General features: G+C 34.3%; 2 protein-coding genes across 3 annotated transcripts in view; one reads left to right on the top strand and one right to left on the bottom strand.

The window, feature by feature from the left end:
• LOC108758174 (uncharacterized) overlaps nucleotides 1–9,948 on the bottom strand; it is a 19,542-nt gene extending 9,594 nt beyond the window's left edge. The window contains exon 1 of the mRNA XM_018502982.1: nucleotides 9,841–9,948. Within this exon, the coding sequence (XP_018358484.1) occupies nucleotides 9,841–9,948 (108 nt within the window). The remainder of the gene's footprint in view (nucleotides 1–9,840) is intronic.
• Nucleotides 9,949–15,570: 5,622 nt separating this feature from the next.
• Nucleotides 15,571–22,986, top strand: Atg4b (Autophagy-related 4b). Of its 2 annotated transcripts, none has more exons than XM_018502997.1 (7): nucleotides 15,571–15,937; nucleotides 19,107–19,280; nucleotides 19,645–20,010; nucleotides 20,346–20,609; nucleotides 20,963–21,204; nucleotides 21,871–22,032; nucleotides 22,240–22,986. In XM_018502997.1, the coding sequence occupies exons 1-7, from the start codon at nucleotides 15,901–15,903 to the stop codon at nucleotides 22,417–22,419; spliced, it is 1,425 nt and encodes a 474-aa protein (XP_018358499.1). In that variant the 5' UTR covers nucleotides 15,571–15,900; the 3' UTR covers nucleotides 22,420–22,986. The 2 variants fall into 2 exon arrangements, with proteins under 2 accessions (XP_018358499.1, XP_018358500.1); XM_018502998.1 differs by having other exon boundaries at nucleotides 19,666–20,010; nucleotides 22,240–22,419.
• The last annotated feature ends 259 nt before the right edge of the window (nucleotides 22,987–23,245 follow it).

The raw sequence follows: 23,245 nt of genomic DNA, 5'->3' as shown, positions 1-23,245 counted from the left end.
CTCTCTCTCCCGCTCCGCCTCTTTCTCTCCATTTCTCTATCTGATAATTCTTTCTCTTTCGGTCTCTCTTTTCTCTCTTTCCCTCTCCTATTCTCTCTGTTTCTCTTCCTCTCTCTGTTTCTCTATTTCTCTCTCGGATCATTCATTCTCTCTCTTTCGCACTCCCTTTCTCTCTTTTCTTTCCGCCCCCCCTCTCTCTCTTCTCTCTTTCTCCGTTGAGCACGCGTTCGCAACTCGTCTCTCCGCCGCGCAGTGCCGTGTTACGTGCCCGCGATTTTTCGCGTGACTTCTGTTCTCCCGCGAACCTCCGAATTTCCAAAGCAACTGAAATGAGTAGCTAAGAGAAAAAGGGGTTGTGGTCGGATCTTCAAGTGAAATTTTCCGGGATAAAAAAAGAAGCATACGGGGGTCACCTTTCAGCGACCGTTCTCGAGGGGCGACCATTTTCCACTTTCGCCATCCGGTAGCCGCGAGAGCCGAGTGAAGAGCGTTTCTCGCAGTAGACGTCATTAAGATTTTTCTCTTGCATTCTCTCTCTCTCTCTCTCTCTCTCTCTCTCTCTCTCTTTCTCTCTTTCTCTCTTTTTCTGTTGCTTTGAAGTGTCGGTACGCGCGTTGCCTGCGGGGTCGAGAATTTCCCTTGTCTGCCGATGACACTTCCGGTCAGGGAAAAAAATTAAAACGCCAATGAATTTTGACACGACAACGTCGAGCATCATCGGTTGTGGCGATTTTTGACAGTTTCACCGGGAAAACTAAAATACAATATTGGAGGAAAATGTAATGTGAGAAAAGTATGATATCGTGGCCTAGAAATAAGAGATAGATGTCCATAAGAAAAGAAAATACTTTCGTCGGCTGTCGAGAAAATCGAGCGTTTACAAATGAAATCCATCACTTGCCTTTCTTGTTACGGAAGAAAATAGAGAGACGCCCGAGATGCAAGACGCTTGCGGACGTAGAAATAAATGTTCAATTGTATTTGTCGTGTTTGTATCTGAAATTTTATGCGCTTTTTCTGCGACAACGATAGATATAAATTATTCAATACCTTTTGTGTTGAAACCAGTCTTTTTATTATTGCAGATTCTTTCCTGGAATCCTTTTCTCTGCAAAAACGTGAAAACATGTCTACAATTTCTCTATTACACAATTCCAGGAATCTAAATAGATAATAATAAATAATAATTATAATTATATAGTACTTAGCTGTAGCTAAAGAACTTTTATCAACTAAGTATTTTAAGAGCGAGAGAATACAGATATTTAAAAAATGTCTTCAATCATAATTTCGAACTTGTTTCAGTAGCGTTTTAATTTAAACCTTAATCACACTAGTACATAATATTAAATATGTAAGTAGTGTATTACGTGATGGAGGAAGGAAAAATTTTTTAGCAAACCGAGCTGTAAGAGAGAAAGTAGATGAAATCTAAAGTGGCTTTAACTTTAATAGGATCTAAATGTAATCTCCGAGGCTCCAGTCACAATATACCGACGTTAAAAATTAGAATATTACACTCGGAGAGAACAATATAATCATAGCAGTTATAAAAGTAACAATACAAATTTTATATTGCAGAATTATCGCACATATAATTAAATAAACTATTTTATAATTGCACTGTTAAATTCAAAATAAAAGACCCAATTTAAATTATTTTTAATTATTTCTATAACTGTTTTTATTGAATGTGTCATTAATTTAACCAAAACAATGGACAGTTAAACAGTTGAATAGTTTAACTCAAAAAATTATATTCGACTCGGATTTATTTTTAGTTTATCATTTACTAAATACTGAACATACGTTGATATGGAGGTCGTTCACTTTGAAACTAAGCAAGAAATGGATTAATTGACATTTTGATACACCACACGGGAAAGTTGAAAATAATAAAGTGTTATTTAATTCAAGTACTGGATTACCATTACTCCTTTGATATCTAATAATATATCTACAAAATCATTTATTCAACTACACATTAATTCTACATATAAAACTTGTAGAGTTGTCACTATTATAATTGTCGACCACTGTCTTTTTCTCTGAGATAGTCCCTTGTAATTGTAACAGCTATATAAAATAATTATTCAACGATGTACATTAATTCTACACATAAAGTTTTATAGAATTATCATCTTAAAGATACAGCCACAATAGAAGGAACAAGGAATTAGGAATAAGAAATCAAGACTTCAACCTACCACCAGATATCGGATACACCGGAATACACAGTTTTTGATAAGATGAAATTGTTATTCCTTATTCCTTATTCCTTCTCTATTGTGATTCCATCATTATAGTCACTATATCTTTTTCCCTGCGATAATTTGTTTATAGTTGCAATAACTATAAAATAGTTTATTCAACGGTGTATACATTAATTCTCTACACATAAAATTTGTACAACTATCACCTTTATACAATCGTTACTACTATACATGTCTAAATGTCTTTTTCTCCGAGTATATGGCAATTGCTGTAGGAAGAGATAGAAAAAGAGATTGTTTCTCCAACCGGTCGCGAAGGAACTCTTCCTTTTCTGTAATTAAAATCGAATCGGACATCTGTCGCGGTACGTGTCTCTCCGGGACACTGTCGCTTATAGGCACGGAGTGTTGCGCGGACTTTTCGACATCTCCCTCCGGAGAACGTCGATCGACGCGGAGGGAAGGAAGGTTTCCCGCCGTCTACGTTGTCGGATCATCCGAGTGTTCCCACTTTCCAGACGGGAAACGTCAGGCCGCACGTCGTCGTGCAACGACGACGTGCGGCAATGTTGCAGAGATAAGTCATTTTATTGATCCGGCTTAATATCGCGTTCGCGGGCTACCTGCCCGTTACACCGAGTTCCTCTTCTTTCTCGCACTCCGGGGGTGTAGGGACGTCACGTGTCACGACGTATATACGCGGCATATATCCGTGCTATCGCGCGAATATGTGGCGCGACGTAACGCAGATAACGAAAATGTCAATAGCAATGGGACGCGATCGACGCGCGATACGCGCTTTCCTCGCACGAGTCTCTCTCTCCCTCCCTCCCCCCCTCCTCACCTTTCGCGTTTTTCTCTTTTTTTCTCTCTGCTCCTCTCTTTCTCTCCGTTACTTAATTTTTACGTTTGAGGAAATCACAGAATATTTAATAAATAACACTTCTCTTTCTCTCTCTTTCTCACTGCGTATCTCCTTCCCTCTGGATTTTTCTTTCTCTCTCATGTTTAATTTTTGCATTGTTATTTAATTCTTATACTAGACAAGATATATCTCGGAGCACTTAATAGATAATATTTCTTTTTTCTCTTTCTCGCCTTTCCTTCTCTCCTTCTCTTTCACTCTACTTCTCGCTCTCCCCTTTCCTTTTTTCTTTCTTTCGTTATTTAATTTTTTGTTATTACTTTATACTTAATTCTAACGCTACACAAGATATATCAGAATACTTGATAAATAATATTTCCTTTTTTCTTTCTCTCCCTCTCTTCTCGTTCGTTGTTCCTTTCTTTCTCTCGTTGTTCAATTGTTACTTAATTCTTATGCTAGATAGAATATATTTCAAAGCACTTAATAAATGATATTCCTTTTTCTTTCTCTCTTTTTCTCTCTCCATCTATTTCATACTCTCCTTTTATCTGGAATATTTCTGGTCAAATATTTGATTGCAAGAACCACTGCGTATGCGCGTTTCCAAGGCTCAATTCATCTCATTCGTCTCTCGCGTTATCGAATGGGAAGCTCGATTAAAAATTCATTTCGTAAAACGCACAGGATCATCCATCGCAGCTTGCACACTCGAGTCGCACGAACGAATGTTACGAGTCAATCTCTCACACCGTTGGTTTTACATTTCTAATATTACCGACGGGATTCCCCGTGATCAAAGACTCGATTAAAATTCTATCGAAATCTTAACTTCTTCAATCGATACTTCAAACTACGAATGAAAACTTGATTCTCCGTCTATTGCGAATTTCTAATCTTAAATATTGTATGGGCTCATACATAAATAGGCTACGGTGAAATTTCGTCTTTTTCTGCGAGAGGCCTTATATACAATGCATGCTTATCGCAGTTCAGCTCGCAATTAGCATCTGTAATGTAATTCGTAACTCGCCGTTGCGAAGTGGTGTTCACATTTAACCTTTTGAATTGCGTTTTCGTTCATTGGTCGCGTTCAGTAGAGAAAACAATTTTGCATACAATTGTTTTAAGAGGTTTTAATACAACTGGTTTATGTATATTTATATCCAGTGAGGAACTATTGTAAAATCAACAAATCAGAAACATTGAATTGCAACATTGTGAATGTTGCATCAACACCGTGGAATATAAATTAGACGTTAAAATACAATTTATACTTCAACATTTAATATGTGCGTCGAATTTATGATGTAACTTTATAACAAATTTTTATGTCTTTATTTATATTTTAATATTGACTCTTTCCTACGTTTTAATTATTAAGAATTTTATATATTTAACTTGTTCCCAAACACTTTATTTTACTTATATTATAATTTAGCTAAAGAAGACTTAAATCGTTAGTCGAAATATCCATGCATTATAAGTTAATGAATAACTAGTTTTAATCGCTTCTTAATGTTTTAATAAACTAGTTTTAATCTTTGACGTAATTAATTGTTCGTTTAATCTTTCTATCAATTTTATTAAATTTGCATTGTAATTTCGAGCTAGGAATAAAAATTATTGTTTAAATATTATTGTTTAACATTTAACATTGCGACATCTCAGCAACATTTTTTCAATGTTCTGTGCTGTATTGGGTACCGCAATCATATTAAAAGAATTTTACAACGTCGCAAAGCTGCTTTTTCCGCTAAACGCAGCCATTATCTTAATTCGGTGGAATTCTCCCGGCCGCGTGTAATTACGTTAATGTCGGAATTCTCGTGCCTGCTGGATTTCTGCCTTCCGGAGATCGGACGTGTTGACCCCTTTCGGAGCTTCATCCGTATTAGCATCTGACGTGTCCGAAATGCGCTATTGCACGAGGTCTCGCAGTTGCCCTCCGAATCGGAGCAGCAGATGGATCATACAACGGGAGATTGACGGAAGGGAAATGGGATGGCTTGGTGAATGCGCGACAATGGACACGAAGAGAGGGAGATACAAAAAGCCTCCGGTGTGAATTGCTTGTTTCTCTCGGGGCACGAGAAGCAGCTATTTCAGTTAATGCGGATGCGAAGAAAACGCGGTGACTATTACAAAGCAGACCGTCGGGCAAGCGCGCATGAATCTCACCTCGTCCGGTTGAGATATCTGCTTTCTCATTTTCCTCGTTAAGCCCACTTTTCCTCTTTGCCCTGTCAAAGTCCGACCTGATTACCTATCCCTATCATTTATAGTCTTGTTTCTCTCTTTCTTCTTCTTTTTCTCTTTTCTCTTCTTTTCTTCTTTCTTCTCTTTCTTTTGCTTCTCTTTCTTCCTCTCTTTCCTTCTCTTTTCTTCTTCCCTTTCTTCTCTTTTCCCTTCTTTATCTTGTTCTTCTATTGACTCTTTTTCTCTTCTTCTTTCTTTCTTTCTTTTTTTCCTCTTCTTCTTTTCTTCTGTTTTCTTCTTCTTATTTCTTCTTTTTCTTCTTCCTGATCTTCTTTTTCATAGATCTTTTTTTTTCATATTCTTAAGATATGATACTTTTCCTGATTTTCTAATCTTTCATTTCTTTAATTTTTTAATCAACCTTATTGAAATTGAATCAATATATGACGAGAACATCGACATATAGAAGTGGACGGAGCATTCGGCGAAATCTCTTTGATCTTTCGTCTTGACGGACCTAGAAAGAGTAAGGTAGCTAAGTGGCACGGAACTCTCTTTCTACTCTTGTCCTATTGGTCGAATTATGTTTCAGGAGAGGGAGAACAGTAGCGTATTTTGTTTAAATCAAGAACTATCACAGTATTGTTGACTGGTACTAACGCAGTACGATAATTCTAAACTCACGTTATTAATTATTAGATACAAAATAAAACTTGATATATGATTTCTACGTGTATTTTGTGCAAAAGTAACACTCTAGTAAGCACAGATGTATCAACTTAACGCCTCAGGGCCCTTGATTACACGATTCACTACCGTAATCGCTCTATCTCTTTCTAGGTCTGCCAAAATGGTTTCGATGCTAATGCTCCGTCCAGTACTATATGTCGATGGACGAGAATCGCGATCGAATCCGCGATCTGCCGGCTGCGATCAGGCGCTTTTTCACACGGTGTCATCCTCTACAATTTAACCGTATATTGCGTACGCGCGATTCTTTCGTGCATTTCCATCGATATGCTTTACACGGACACGCTTTTAGCCGGAACCGGAATTAGGTCGAGCGCGCGGAAGGAGATATCGACGGCCTGCGACATAATTAGGATAAACGCCGCGGTCGAGGAATATCGAAGCGATGCCGAGCAGTGTGGAAGGGAATCGACGGTTCTCGCCCGCTCGGTGACGCTCGTCGAATTATTTTGATTTCGTGCGATCGTATTTTCGTACCTCCTTTTCGTGGATATCGCACGCGGCCAAAGGCAGACGCTTCGATATTCCGATAACACGTCGGGTAGAAAATTTTAGATTGCGTCTTATAACAGGACGATCTCCCGACGATGATCTTACAAGAGACAGAAACGAGAACCGCTCTTTTTCATCTTGTGTTCGTCGGGGATATTATTCCCCCTAAAAAAATCTTGTAATATTTCTAAAACTATCTCATGCAAGATCAACGAGATTTTCCTGTTCGGTGAGATCTTATTACTAATTTGTTCTACAGAGCATTATCTTCTTTGACAAAGTGCTTTGAGCAGGATGCATGTTAACCTTTCATTATTCGCATGAAATAATAAAAGGATACATCCAGGACACTCCAGCCTTATAAATTCGTTAAATGTATGAATACTATTTATTTATGTGTTATTATACTTAACGCAAATTGTTTTATAATTAAAAAATCATTACATTTGACTTATAAAATTTGGTTTATAGAAATTAAATTTGACTAAAATTTAGTTTATTAGTTTATACGCACCACACAAATACATACATTAATATGAACACCGTTTACTTTAAAACTAAATAATTCAACCACAGAAATTGGATTCCTGTACATTTTAACATGCATGAAAGTTAAAAGTATTATTTAACTCAGGTTATCATTGCGCGTTTGATATCTAATAGTAAAGGATATAGAATATTATCAATAATATCAATTTCCTAGCTCGAAACTGCGATGCAAAATAATAAAATTGGTAGAAAGGTCAAACAACAAGCAATTGATCAGATCCAGGATTAAAACGTGTTATTCATTAATATACATACATATAATGCATATAACGTTCCGATTATACTGTCTTCTTCAGACAAATTATAATAAAAATAATAAAATTGGTAGAAAGGTCAAACAAAAAGCAATTGATCAGATCCAGGATTAAAACTTGTTATTCATTAATATACATACATATAACGCATACAACGTTCCGATTATACTGTCTTCTTCAGCCAAATTACAATAAAAATAAATTAACAGTTTGAGAACAAATTGAATATATAATAAATACACTTATTTATGTATCCAATCTACAATGTGATTTCATGATCGATTTTTATCATTATTTATATTTTAATTAACTCTTTCCAACGTTTTAACTATTAAGAACTTTATATGTTCAATTTGTTCTTCAATTATTAATTTATTTTGTATTATAATTTAGCTAAAGAAAACTTGGTATAATCGAAACGTTCCATGCATTATATATTATTAAATAATTAGTTTTAATTCTGCATGGATATAATTAACTGCTCGTTGTTTAACTTTTCTACCAATTTTATTATTTCGAGAATACTATCAATCTTTATATAATAGTAAATCATCAAAAAAAAACAATGGAAATTGAAATACGGTTTTGAGATATCAGAAACATACCGCACGAGTAATGTAGAGTTAATCGAAACTGATAGCGAATCGTAAATCATGTGAGCCACGAAATTCAGAACGAGCACTCGCGCGGTAATCAATGAAACGCACCTGGAATTCTACCGGCTTATTGGTGATTCCGCGTTGAATCGCGCATGCCAGTTCCCGTCGCTTCGTCATTTTGACGACGACGACGATGACGACGCAACGGCGACGTTATTCTACGAACGGCTGTGAGGAGTGTCTCTTCTCTCTCTGCTACCCTCTTATCTATTTCATTCTTTCCCGGAGTTTTTATCTCCTCGCTATCTTTATTAAGAAAAATAAAGATGAACAAGTGTATGTATTCTCGCGTGTCACACATTTGTACATCTATATCTAAAGCCTAATGCACAGTTAAAAAGATACAGACAATAGAAAAAGGAAATTTATTCTGGTTTCTTATTTAGGTTGAAATTATTCCTATTGCCTGTGCCTTTTAATTGCGCGTTAGGTTTAAATTAACCCTAATCTATATTTGCTTCGAAATTTCCTTAAGTGCAATGGTATTCGTGGATTCAGTGTACTTCAAATTAACGTATCTTTGCTAATTAACATTTCTGAACGATTTTTTAAATTTTATTTTGAAAATAAAAATCTGAAAAATGAGAATATGTAAATTAAAATTTAATTAAAGGCCAAGAAATGAACAAAAATGATAAATATTCAAACGATGTTTTATTAGTTTAATGTCAAATAATGTTCATAAACACGTGTTTCGACTGCATAGAGTCTTCTTCAGTTCGCAATATATAGAAAAAAAGGAAGGTTTTTTAATTTAAATATAAAGTATAAAATTACAATAGAAATTGAAAGTTTTAAGGAATATTATTAAAGGATTATGTACTTCAAAATTATTTAAGGTTGTGAAAAACATTTGTTATGAACAGTTTATCCGGATCCACTGGATCCGCGAATACCGATTACAGTTAAAGGCGGGCGATAATCAACTGCATCGTTATCGCAAAGATAAACCGCAATTATTGTTATCTGGGCGTGACATTAATTTGCGGAACCTCGATAAATAACGACGACCGCGGTTCGTGTAATCGATGACTCATTGTCAGTCAAATAAACTCTCGCGCTCTCTTGCGCCGTAATTGATTCCCTGTCACAATAAATTGTAATTAAATACAATTGTAATTAAATGTCACTAGTAACGAGAAAAAGTTTCTTCCGCCGTGAAATACGTATTGCTGTATATAATACTATTTCGTTTTTAGCAACGTTGTTTTATACTTTGACGACGGGGAGGGAAAAGAGAAAGGGAATACAAAGAATCCAAAGTGATGCGTAACAACAAGCTTTAGCAATGCCTCTCCCGGAAATTAATCAGGATCGAAGAAATTTTCTCGCAAAAGAATTTCTCGCAAACCGTCGCCGAGTCTTCAGAAATGAAAAGACGCTCATTAATTAAGCCGTCGACCTACATCGTTCTTAATCCGTATCTTCGGAAACGATCGATATTATGCACTGATTATTAATCGCTCCATACCGTGTAATTACTCCAAGAGCATCCTTATCACTTGTTCCGTGAAAAACCTGCTAAAAGACAATTCTAATCGGTCCGTCATTTCCACGAGAAAGAATTGCCGTTTCCAAAGATTTTCAGCTTTCAATTAGAAAAGTTTTATTTTCTTTTAAACGGACTACATTCCCAACGGTAACTTTTATATCCTGCGTAATACAAAAGACATTTTAAAAAATAGAAAATATTGATAGAGTAGATACTCAAAATACACACCTTGTCCGTATAAAAATGCCTATAATATAAAATATACGCGGTAAAAAATATATTGTATTTCTATAAGACCAATCCTTGTTAAAATTTTTGTGCTGAATTTTTAACCCTTAACCCTCGTTGCCACTTTTTTGCTACTTACTTTGCTACACTGAGAGTGGCTGTTTTCCACTACTTCACCATCGACACTTATCCAACCGTCTCTAACAGGTCCACGATATCCCCGGCCACCTTTGCCTCTGTTGTGCATTGTGGATGCCTCTCGAACCCAGAAAGTGAAATCTCTATGAGGTCCAATAATTTCTCTGATATGTTTTTATCTAAACAACAATAAGTTCATTTACTGTACAAATATTATAGTTTTGAATATATAAAAGAATATATAAATGATAATCGAAGGGTATATTTGTCTTAATCATTATTGTAAATTAGATTTTTAAGTTATAAAAAAATGTTTGCATGTATTTAACTTTTTGCGTGAGTTAATTTGGCTCACTTGTGGCAAACTAGGGTTAACATACCCAAATGTTAATCTAACTGCTAACATGATTGTTCTTCGAATATTTTGTATTAAATTGATATTTAACATTTTTTAAAAACAACATAAACATGAGAATAAATAAAAATAAATATAGTTTTAAGACATAAATTGTAAGATACATTAATAAAATATAAGTACATGTTAATTTAACATAAATAGATATTAATATTACTAAAGAAATACATTTATTTCCATAATTTGCTTCCAAATTGTATCAAAATATTACATTTCTATATTAATTTTTGACATAATATATGTATTACTTGTTAACATATTCCTCTTTAGATATTATTTTGCAGGTAATAACATCGAAATTTGAATGGATCGTGAAATATATATTTGTACGTATTAACATCAAAATTTGGGAAACGTGAAACATGTAAAATATGACATAAATTTTCCAACTATGTAAAAAATAATAGGCACATATATTAAAAATGTACATCAAAATACGCAACGCATAAAATTATAAACAGAATTCTATCCTGACGTGAATTTTCGTTTAAAATGAATTTAACGAATTTTCAATTTGAAAACAAAATCGTCGGGTGTTTGTTCTGAAGCGGCACGAAAGGGCTCGAACTTGCGCCCGCATTTTTCAATCGCGCTTTATCTCAGAGTTATTGGTCTCACGTTCAATCGCGAGCGTTCCAAGTGGTTCTTTAAACAGAATATATATTCCCGATATCTCTGTGAGACTGTCTCGGGGAGAGTATAACAAAAAGAGACCGCGGGTTAATAGGACGATCGTCTTATTGATCCCCCACAGGGCGCCTCTGCAACGGCAACTGGAGAATATTGCGTGATCGCGGGCGATTTCTTTCAACTTCTTTCTCTTCGTCTAATAGCTGTTTCCCACTTATTTCTTCGCGTGAGGAGTGGAATATATATATATTGTTATAAATAGCGCACCATATATACCGTGCTTTGGTTCAACGCGCCAGTTTTCGAACATCTCCTCTTAAGGCACCAATAACTCGGCGTCGCCCATGCGTGCGCGATAAGATAATATCAAAATTATATCCATCATTCGCGTTGATACGAAAAAATATATATAAATTTCGACGTAGCGAATACAGGTAAATGGAAAGGAATAAAGCACTGTGAACATTTATTTCATACGAAAATATTGAGAGAGAGAGAGAGAGAGAGAGAGAGAGAGAGAGAGAGAGAGAGAGAATTATTTCGCTATTTATTTTGAATCCCAGGACTCAGTCCCCTTAAGTGCGAAACACATTATTATATAATACAAGATTATAATATTAAAATATACAGAAATACACGACTTAAAAGCCTTGTAGTAATAAAGAAATAAACTAAAAAAATTTTAAATAAATCAAAATCAAATCAAAATAAAGTAAAAAATAACAGAGTATGTAGGGGTGAAAGTGCAATTGTGTGTATATGTATTATGTATAGAATCTGTGTAAGGAGTAATCTAAACGAAATTGAGGAAAGCCGAAAATTCAATAACATTAATCACTATACTAGAAGTTAACAAGTATCTATATAGAGTTTTACAATCGGCCCAGTACTGGGCCAGTATTGATTGCTATAGTTCAAATACTGGCATAGTAAACACTGACAAATTACTGGCCCAGTACTGGCTAAATATCGGATGTTAACTGGTCCAGTACTGGCAGATGGTATTGGCCCAGTCATTTTAGTTAGTCATCTGCCAGTGATGGCCCAGTACTGGCTGACAGAACTTTGGCCGTCATTAGTCAGCCAGTCACTTCCCAAGCAGAACAAGTCATTTTGATATCAAAATGATGTTTAAATGATCATTAAAAGTTCATTTTACGATCATTTCCGATTTATTTTAATGTCATTTTGACGTTATCATGACTTGTTGTTCTGATTAAGTTGTCAGTGATGGTTCAGTACTGATTGACCTTGGCCGGTAAAAAATTTTTCATACATTAATATGTATAAACATGTATAAACATACATAAATATTCATAAATACGTATAATCATATATAAAATATGTCCATACATACTCATACATCCCTCTTTCTTTTGCAAAACTATTTTTTAGTGTAATAGAAATAACAATAGTAATGTGAAAACATAAAAAATAATTAAAGGGATAATTTTAACATTGTTCGTTTTAGAAAAAAACAAGTTTGGAAAAATGTTAAAAAAATTGCTCATACACAATTATGTATAATTTTATATATAATTATACATAAGTAATTTTTTTACATTTCTTCAAACTTTTTTCTAAAATAAAGTGTAAAAATTACTCTTTTAATTATTTTTAACGTTTTCACATTACTATTGTTATTATTTTCTATTACACTAAAAAATAATGTTACAAAAAAAAGAAGGATATATGAACATGTATGGACATATTTCATATAAAATTATGTATGTTTTATTTCATATAAAATTATGATTGCTTACCGGGTGGCCGTCAGTTGATAGTCATAGCGTTGGTTTCGTTGTAACTGTTGGCGACCCTAAATGGGGGTATAATTATAAAATTTATTATTAAAGATACTTAGAGATTCAAAGAAATAAAATTTTATAATTCAGTCGCATAACGTTTAAATGAAAGAAAAAGGAGGGAGGGATTGTTAGAAATCATCGCGTTAAATAAGTATATCAGATATACCATAATAAATAATTCTATGGCTGGTATTCATAAAGTCCGTTCTTATTTTAAAACCGTCTTAAGTAATGTCTTAAAATGTGTGTGTGTGTGTGTGCAAATATGGCTCTGTGATTGGCTTATGATATCTCAAGACTGTATTTAAAACCGTTTTAAATATAAGAACTGACTATGAATACCGGTTTATATCTGCGTAACTATTAAAAAACGCACATTACAGATATATGCAGCATATTATTTTTCAGGAGGGTTGGGGATGTGGTACTAGCCCTCTTTTTACGAGGAGTGTTATTAGCCCTCTAAACAGAAAGCCAGTAAAACATCCCTATAAAAAATTAATGTATACTTCGAAAGCAAATTAAGGGAGGCATATTTTTACACTACTGGATGTGGGTGGAGAGTGAAAAAGTGAGAGAGAGAGAGAGAGAGAGGAGGGAGGGAGAGAGAGAATGTGATTTCAAGTATTATTAACATATCGATCAATATTTTCAAATATATTTTTCCTGTTGATTAATTATATTTTATTACGTTCAAAATAAGATGTATAAGATATGCACTGTTAAATTGATAATGTCAATTAAGTTAGTCAAAATTTAAGTTATTTTTAATCATTTCTATGGATCGTTCCTACTTAATATGTTGTTGATTTAATTTAAAAAATAGAGTTAAAGATTTTAATTTAAGAAAATGTATTAAATTTGATTCATAAATTTACTTTGAAATCATAGGAAAAAAACAAAAACCTAATCACAAAAGTGGATTAATTTACATTTTGCATGAAATTTAAAAATATATAGCAAAGTATTATTTAACTCAAGAAATAGAGTTGTTACCTCCTTTGATATCTAACAGTGTACTGTGTTCTAGTACCCTATTCTGTAACTCTTAACTCTTAACAACAATATCGATGTCGTTGTATTGTCGAAGTTATGTGTGGTAAAAAAGACAATTGCACAATGCAATATAACGATACCGAACTATCGTTAAGAGTTACAGAATTAGGGTACTGGAACACAGTATTGTCGTAGATTTTTATGTAGAAAATACATTATTCAATCCTATACTTTGTTTTCTTATCACGTTCAAAATAAACTCGTATATACGTGCAACAAAAACGCATTTAAAATATTCTCTTTTTCGTTTAAAATATTTGTGTAAATTACGAATTGTATATTTATTAGATATAAATATGTAAAAGATATATTCATTATATTATGTAGTATATTATATTAATTATACATAATACACTATATATCTAATATATAATATATTAAATAGTTAATACTAATATTACAGTAATATTATATTAATATTATAGTAATAGTATATCTTATAATATTATATCGTATTATGTACGTATAATTATTACAAAAACATGTATATGTTGTATTATTACGCATAAATTAAATTGCTGATAATATATCTTATTTATTGATTAATATCCATGATCTTGTTATTCAATTCTTGCGCTTTGAAGGATTTATCTCAAAAAGCTTAATAAATAGCATTCCCTCTCCCTCCCTCTCTCTCTCTCTCTCTCTCTCTCTCTCTGTCTCTCACTCACTTACTCACTCATTCTTCCCACAATACAAATCAAACAATTGTCAATCGTCAATCACGTAAGATCGTTATTACACGCCGTCATATTTATTCTTTAAAATTCCATGACGCAATATTCGAGAGAGAGAGAGAGAAAGAGAGAGAGATAGAGAGAGAGAGAGAGAGAGGGCGAGGGAGGGAGGGAGAGAGGGGGGGGGAGGGAAGAGAGGTGAGACAGAATAAACGAGGGAAAAAAACATTTTAAAAATATGTACCATTTTAAAAAATATTCCATTTCAACAGCGGCGCGTTCGCGGTCAGATGACAGACCGATCCGATTTCCCAGCTATATGTGATTCGCGTCATCGAATCCGTCCCTGCACCGCCAAACCGATTTTTCTCCGTTATATCTATAATTAATCGAACGCGCTCGCGCAGTTCTGCGTTGCGAAGTTGTGCACCGCGGTGCAGTGTTTTCGTACCGTACCGACTGTCTCGCGCATGCGCAGTGCGGCGCGACAACGCAGTCGCGCATTCGAGATGCGTTTTATGCTCCCCCGATTGAGTATTGAAATGAGATGAAAAGATGAGCAAATTTATTAGAATATTCATAATTTTATTGAGTGATACCTAATGAATTTGTTCATTTTTGTAATTCTCATTTCAAGATACGATCGATCCTCGGACTCATTAGGTATCGATTGTGTATCTTAAAATGAGGTAAAAATTAGAAAAACGAGCAAATCCACTGGAATATTTATAACTTTCTAATAAAGAAAGATATAACTTTTACTTTTTCACGATAATTCGGCGATCGTTTTTTTTTCTACATTTTTTTCTTCAAAAAAAACCAAAAATTATCATATAAAATGATGTTATATTCAAAGAAAAATTTATTACTAAATTTTCTTATGTATTTTTTTCATAAAAAAAAGTACATAAGAAAAGGTAGAGTGATAAAACAATCTCCGACTATAGTCGCTAAAAAAAGTTATATAATTTTTAAACATATTTTAATTATGTATAGTTATGTGAATGTATATTTTAATAATAAACATATCATAATATTTAATTATAATTTGCTTACTTCTGTAGATGTAGACACTCCACTGGACGACGCGCCTGCCGCGCATGCGCCGGGACTCCCAGCCCAGCCGCCGTAATGACGCCGACGCCGTTGCTGCGCGTTGCGGAGCATAAGGGGACGAGCAGAGACGAGAAAGAAAGATTCCGATCGGAGCCAACGACGCCGTCGCCTCGTACCGGTCGCCGATGATGCGCGACACCGGACGTCGCGCCGACATCCTCTAGGAGTCGACGTCGCCGAGGGAGAGACGTAAATCATTCAGAACGACCCGCGCGAGGGCGAAAATGTGATCGCTTCGTCTCGCCTCTTCTCGTCTCGGCAACAACACAACGTTCGACATCTGAACGCAGTTGGAGTCACCCAAGCGTTCGAATTCCATCGCATTTCCCGACGCCAACTTCACTCCGTTCGCCCGAAACATGAACGGGCAAGTGCAGTCATCGCGGGAGAGGTTAGGTAGGTAAACACGCCTGCTGTTTACATTCCGCCCCTAACGTCTAGCTGTCAACGGGCCGGTTCTCAGAATCCTCAGCCCCGTAGACTCATTCTTTCTTTTTTTTCTTTGCTTTCTTCGTTTCCTTTATTCCTCTCCTTTTTCGACTCGCTTGAACGCGTATTTGGTCCGTTTGACTTGAATTTGGATTGACATGCTGTAGCCGATAGTGCGAGGCATAGTTTGCATTGTTTCTACGTGGAGAACGATCGAAGCGCACCACCTTTGTCTTTGTAAAATTGGATAGCTTAGACGTATGATACATAGATACATATAGATAATAATATTTATTTTCTATTACAATCTAGTACTCTAGTTTCTATTACAGTCATATGATAAAGTAAATAATGGATGCTAAATAGAAACATTCAGAAAATCTTGTTTGTTTCTATCGGATTTCCAAGATTCGGACAAAAGTCAGTAAGCATTGAAATTGATTGAATGGAACAAATGGATGCTGAATAGAAACTTTTTTTGAAAATTTTGATTGTTTCTGTTGGATTTTGAAGATTCAATCAGGCAAAAGTCAACAAGCTTTGGATGATTAAGCCAAACAGAAAATTACATGACGTAAAGGTATTATAAAAACATTAAATACAAAGTAACAAATTCGCATAGAAGCAAAGACCAAAGTAAAAGATCATTCACTGGAAAAAGAGTTCGATTGTATTAACTGAAATTCTGGTGGAAAATGAACAAATTAGATTTTTCTAATTGAATTTATATTCTAATTGAGATAGTCAGAATTCTGATAATGTCAGAAATTTCTAGAGCATCCATTTTCAACCAGAAATTTTTTTAGTATGGAAATTGACTGTTCAAATGTAACATAATTCCAATTGTTAAAATTCCATATAGCACACTATATGAGAAATATTTTAAGAACATCCTTAAGACATTCAGAGAATATAAGGACGTCTTTAGGTTAGAGCGGTATTCATAGTCAGATCTTATATTTAAAACCGTCTTAAGTACAGTCTTAAAATGTCATGAACCAATCACAGAGGGCCGCATTAGTGACTTAAGACACATTACTTAAGATCTTAAAATAAGAACCGACTATGAATACTGGCCATAGAGCAGTGTTCACAGTCCGTTCTTATTTTAAGACCGTCTTAAGTAATGTTTTATGTCCGTCAGATCTTGTACTTAAGGCTTCTTTAAATTTATCTTTAGATGCTCAGTAGCCAATGAAATAATTTGTAGAGCATCTGAAGATAAATTTAAGGAAACCTTAAATATAAGGCCTAACTATGAATACGGGCATTAAGATGCTAATACGGCTCTCTGGCCGGTATTCATAGATCTTATATTCAAGATTGTCTAAAGTACAGTCTTAAGAAATCACGAACCAATCAGAGGGCCGTATTAGCGTCTTAAGACATTACTTAAGACAGTCTTAAAATAAGAACGGACTATCAATACCGCGCTCTGATTGATTCATGACATCTTAAGATTGCACTTAAGGCGGTCTTAAATATAAGATTCGACTATGAATACCAGCCTTAGAATCTATGGGATGTCGGTCTTCTGTTTTTATCTTTTTCTATTGGTTTATCCAGTTTGGTTGTACTATTATATACTTATATTTAATATGAAATAGCTACATATTCGAAATTTGCCAAAAGCGAGATAGAAAGTTTTTATGCAGTCCATTGCGACAAAGAAGCCTTCATATATTTTCCATTAGCCTGTTCTGTGTCGCTGCGCTGCACTAAAATTTTCTATCTCGCTTTCGCAAACTTTAAATATGTGTCTATTTCATTCTAAGTGCAACAAGTGTATACTATTAATACAACACAAAGATCTCATTTTTGTCTTTTTTATGTGTGAAAAAACAAGGTTATTTTTTCGCCTTTTTATCCTCTTCCCAGCTTCTCTTTTGACAAAGCAGATGTGATGATTAATAACAGATGTAGTTAACTCATAACACATAATATAGAAAATTGTCCTCTACTTTTGAAAGCAGTTTACCTCTTATCCTAGTGTTAGCTGTTATTATCGCTGTTTTAACTGTGTGTCAATTTGAATAGTGAATTGAGTACACTGTACATAAATAACCCTGACGTGCTTGCATATATTATGAGATAAGAAGGCAAAGATGTAGCGATCCCGGCGGCGTGACCTCTTAATTTATTTACCTTGATGATTTATATGTTATAACAGTTCTCGACAGCTAGTGCTAATCGTTCGTAATTCTACCGCTCTTTGCAGTCTTTGTAGTCCGAAATATTTAGGTTGTGAGCAACGACAATGTGGATAAAATAATCTTAACAAAGTAACTAATATTAACAATATGGAACTTCTCTGTAACGTGTATTATGAATCTGTGTGTGCAATGTATTAGTATCCAGTAGACTGAGTATTCAAATTGACACGCAATTAACAAGACGATGATAATAGTTGCTAACATTTGGGACGGGTAAATTCCTCTTTCAAAAGGCAAGAGCGAGTTTTATACTTTCATTTGCGATAAAGAAGGGAGGAGAAAAGTGAAAGTATGATCAGACATATCACATTATTCATTAAAAAATGTGAAATCATGATTTTCTTCTTCTTTACAATCAAGTTTCTGAAGGGAAAACTGAAAAGGTGAAAATACATTGGTTGAAATTCAGAGCAATAAATTTTTTTTAAATAATTAACAGAAATTAGAAATGACGTAAAAACATAATTTATTAATTAATAAACCAAAATGCAACGGATGTAATAAAGTAGTGCAGCAAAAAACCAAAGTTTGAAAAAGTTAAGCTGTTTGGTTTATTCTATATTACTAAAAATCTCATTAACTTTGACTTTTGACCTTTTTACTAATTTAATATTTTACCTCGATAGAGTTAAAGTCCTTGAGTATTCATTGCTAAACATTTGAAAAAGTTAAGTTTTTTTTTTTTTTTTTAGAAACTTTACAAACAGACGGTCAAACTAACACTGTGAAATTATAAGGTAGTTTGCTATCGTTGTCCTTTACTTTAATAAAAATAATATAGAAAACACGAGAGAGAGAGAGAGAGAGAGAGAGAGAGCCGGTAAAATGGCAAAAAATTACTGTTATTAAACAGATAAATGTATGAATAAATATTTTTTTAGATATCGATAACCTTTAAGATAAAACAATAAATATCTTTGTAGCTGGTTTCGGTCCCGTGAATCTTGGATTATTTTCCGGGATGATCGCCACGGATCGTGTTCCTACCATTCAATCATTCAACTCGGACGCCGAGTTAGACGACACCATGGCCGCGACGGAAGTCGACAGCAAAGTCAAAACGAAATTGCTCTCTATGTGGAACAATGTTAAATATGGTATATATATCAAACGTTTTGCAGCAAAAATTTTATATTGAAAAAATATTTTATATTTTACAACTATTTACATTTCATAAATTATTATAAAATCTTACAAGTCTTAATATTATTATCTAATATTAAATAATATTACATAATTATGTTATGTAATATTATACTTAATATTAGATTGTTATTTTATTAGTAACAAAGACATTTGGTGAATTTGTACGCAATAATACAAAAAGTATTACGAGAAATAATTACCAAATTACATAGGTACACTGAAAGAAAAGATTGGCTGCTGCAGAAAATTAGATGGTAAAAATGCATGCCATATTTTACCATCTAATTTGCTGCAGCAGCCAATCTTTTCTTTCAGTGTCTATATTTTATAATATAGGCTGGACTGTGAAGATGAAGACGAACTTCTCTAAGGAATCTCCCGTGTGGTTGCTGGGACAGTGTTATCTAAAGAAGTCAGAATATCCCTTGGAGAGAGCATCGGAAGCATTAGAGCCAGTTGGAACGGGTAGTCAGGTCTCCTTGGCGATGGATGCCACGAATTTCGAGAATACCATAGAGGAATTCAAGAGGGATTTCATGTCGCGTCTTTGGTTAACATACAGACGCGAATTCCCAATTCTAAACGGCTCCACCTTTACCACGGATTGCGGTTGGGGCTGCATGCTACGCAGTGGGCAAATGATGCTGGCGCAAGCATTAGTCTGTCATTTTCTCGGACGAGGTAATTGTTTCTCCTTTTCAAATTTAGTCGATGTTGAAAAGATGCACTGGATCTCTTAATTTCACGAGATTTAAAAATAATTGGTTTATTTTCTTTTAAAAGTACAAAATAGGAAAATTTGTTTCTAGATTAAACACAAAGTCAGTATGCAAATTTTAAATATTCTAAATTAAAATAAAAATTGCTTAAATTATTATTTTTACTTATAAATTTGAAATTGTAATTTTGTTTTCGCGATTTCATTTGACAAACACACAGTGAATCTTTTGCATGGACCTGATTATTGTTATGTTATATAAAACTGAATGATAAATTTATTTCCTGATTTTATGCAGAATGGAGATGGCGACCAGAACAATCGACTGACGAGAACAGTCATCGGATGATTATCAAATGGTTTGGCGATCAACCAACGCCAGAATCTCCGTTCTCCATACACAAGCTCGTGTCGCTCGGCGCTTCGACGGGGAAACGCGCGGGCGACTGGTACGGTCCCTCCTCGGTCGCGCATCTTTTGTGTCAGGCTATGGAACGCGCCAGCGAAAATCCCAACAGTAAGCTCAATCAGTTGGCGGTATACGTCGCCCAAGATTGCGCAGGTTGGTATTAACGAATTCAGCACAATATAAAAGAATGATTTAATTACCGAAACTGGAAAAACGCATGACATTTGAGTCTGTGCGTATTACATCTAAGAAAGTCTAAAAAAAATAATTTAATTATATAAATAGCAGTTGAAAATTTTATATATCCCTTCTCTTTCTATTAAAAAATAATATAAAACTTTCTATAATAATATAAAACAAAATTATTCAAAAATTATACAGAAGCAGCATATTAATAATTTTTTTCATAGAGAAGAGAATTTTATTAAAAGTTTTGCAAATTAATAGAAATTCTGCAGTTCATTTTATGTTATGCATAAATTAACAATTGTTGAACATTTTTTCAGTGTATATGCAAGATGTCGAGAATGTTTGCTGCACTCCAGACGGTGGCCGGAAGGCATTGATACTCTTAGTACCCTTGAGGCTCGGTGCCGACAAGCTGAACCCTGTTTACGCACCTTGTTTGACATCGCTGTTGACATTAGACACGTGTATTGGCGTGATCGGTGGCCGACCGCGACATTCGCTCTATTTCATCGGCTATCAAGACGACAAACTGATCCACTTGGATCCGCATTATTGTCAGGTAGCATTCAATTTTTGAGGAAGCAAGTATCTATATATGTCTGAAATATTTAATTCGCCTTACTTAATATTCAAATTTTTGTCACCTTAGTTGTTATTTTTTTCATGTATTTTTTTTGTTTTATTTTCTTTATCCTTAAGTTAGAGAGGCATACATTTTTTTCGATTTATTTTGTATTTTGCTCTTAAAGTAGATTTTATCTTAGAATATAAAATATTTTTTAACACAAACTATAGAAATCAAAGCCTTAAACGGTCTAGCTGGATCTTAATGCTTGTATGATTCTTATGTGAATTTATATACTACGGTCTTGAAACGCTATTAAACTACCGCAGTAATATCACGAGTTAAATTGACTGGCAATTTAACAAATTTTGATGCTTATTCGCATCTTCGAAACGATCTTAATGTTGAATTACATATTAAAATCTGTAAATAATTAATTTTAAGACCGAAAAATCATTTCGGCGCGCGTTTCTGGGGACTACATACGTAGTATATAAATTCATATAAGAGAATTATACAAGCATTAAGATCCAGTTAGACCGTTTAAGGCTTTGATTTCTATAGTTTGTGTTATCACATATACGATCCTATAATATATTATATTAAAATATTTTTTAAATATAATTATTGATTTATTTCTTCACACACACACACATTCAGGAGACCGTTGACGTCGAAGGAAATGAAAAATTCCCATTGACAAGTTTCCACTGCACGTCACCGAGAAAGATGCTACTCTCGAAAATGGATCCTAGTTGTTGCGTAGGCTTCTACTTTCCTGACAAGGAATCTCTCACCGACTTCATGGAAACAATTCAACAGGTAAATGTAAACATACTGTTAATTTGAATTCGAATTCAATTAAGGTATAACAGTTTAAATAAACAAAAAGAAATATCATCCGTATACTTCTCAACTTTTTACATATTGGAGACAAAAAATAATTCAAATATAAGCATATCTATAAAGGATAAAATAAAAAAAGGTTTCTACTTTGTACCGAATTAAAATGTTTCGTTAACGTTGCAGTTCGTGATACCGAACCAGAATATGGACTATCCGATGTTTCTGTTCTGCGAGGGAAGCGGCAAGGATCTGCAGCAGGGAATTGAGGTCATCGAGGGTCTTCTGCCATCTTCAAGTAGATTCGGTCATGAGAGCGTGGAGGACGATCTGTTCGAGTGCGAGGAGTTCGAGTTGTTGCACTAAGATAAAAAAGAAAAAAGGGAAGAACGAAAAGGACGCGGGAGTATGATACACGCACGCGATTCCGTGATCATCGGAATTACTCTCGCGAGAACATCTCTGTGTCTCTACCCGTTCGCCTATTATTTCGCGATTGTAATTTCTTTTCGTATATTCGCTTCTCCGGAGCGCATATAGGAAAACAGCGAACCAGATATATCATTCTGGAAAGGACGAGACATTCAGAGTTGAGGACTGACGCATTCCCATCGATCTCAATGCGTGAATGAAAACAGGATTTGAGTTTTTAACTCAATGACCAGTTACTGTTACTTATGAAATAGGAGATAAGAAAGCAAAAGATCATTTCCGACGTTAGTACAAGTTATTCGATTAAGCTGATTCAGTCATATTTTCAATTAATATGTATATATGTATGCAATTATTATGGTGATGCACATTTCTTATCTTGTTACGTATAATCTCGAAATTAATTTTATATATTAATCATTAATAATGGCTAATATGACTTAATATTGCAACAATATTGTTGCAAGACTTTCGTTAGTCTTGAAATAATTTAACATGCGTTAAATCCCGTTGAATTGTTGAATTAAAATTTAATTGTATATTTTGCGAAATTCTTTTTCTAAAAATGTTGTAAAAAATCCGCGCAAATAAAGCGTAGCAGTTCTTAAAAGTGTGATTCATAAGGAGAGTACGATAAGACGTTAATTTATTTATTTATTTATTTATAATTGAGTTATTCTTGAGTAACTCTTCTGCCTTGAAAAGGAATAAAGAAGGATTTGAGGAACGTGAACATGGTATGTACAGGGTGAAGCATCCA

The sequence above is a fragment of the Trachymyrmex cornetzi genome, unplaced genomic scaffold, assembly GCF_001594075.2.
Source record: "Trachymyrmex cornetzi isolate Tcor2-1 unplaced genomic scaffold, Tcor1.1 scaffold153, whole genome shotgun sequence".
Lineage (NCBI taxonomy): Eukaryota > Metazoa > Arthropoda > Insecta > Hymenoptera > Formicidae > Trachymyrmex > Trachymyrmex cornetzi.
Note: the sequence above shows the minus strand (reverse complement) of the source record. Positions and strands in the feature narration are given on the sequence as shown.

Bases quoted from the DNA above. Each gene is read 5' to 3' on its own strand.
- Atg4b (XM_018502997.1), top strand. From the start codon at position 15,901: ATGAACGGGCAAGTGCAGTCATCGCGGGAGAGGTTAG. The intron at 19,281-19,644 runs GTATATATATCA...CTTTTCTTTCAG, and splicing joins GTGGAACAATGTTAAATATG to TGTCTATATTTTATAATATA. The intron at 22,033-22,239 runs GTAAATGTAAAC...TTAACGTTGCAG, and splicing joins TCATGGAAACAATTCAACAG to TTCGTGATACCGAACCAGAA.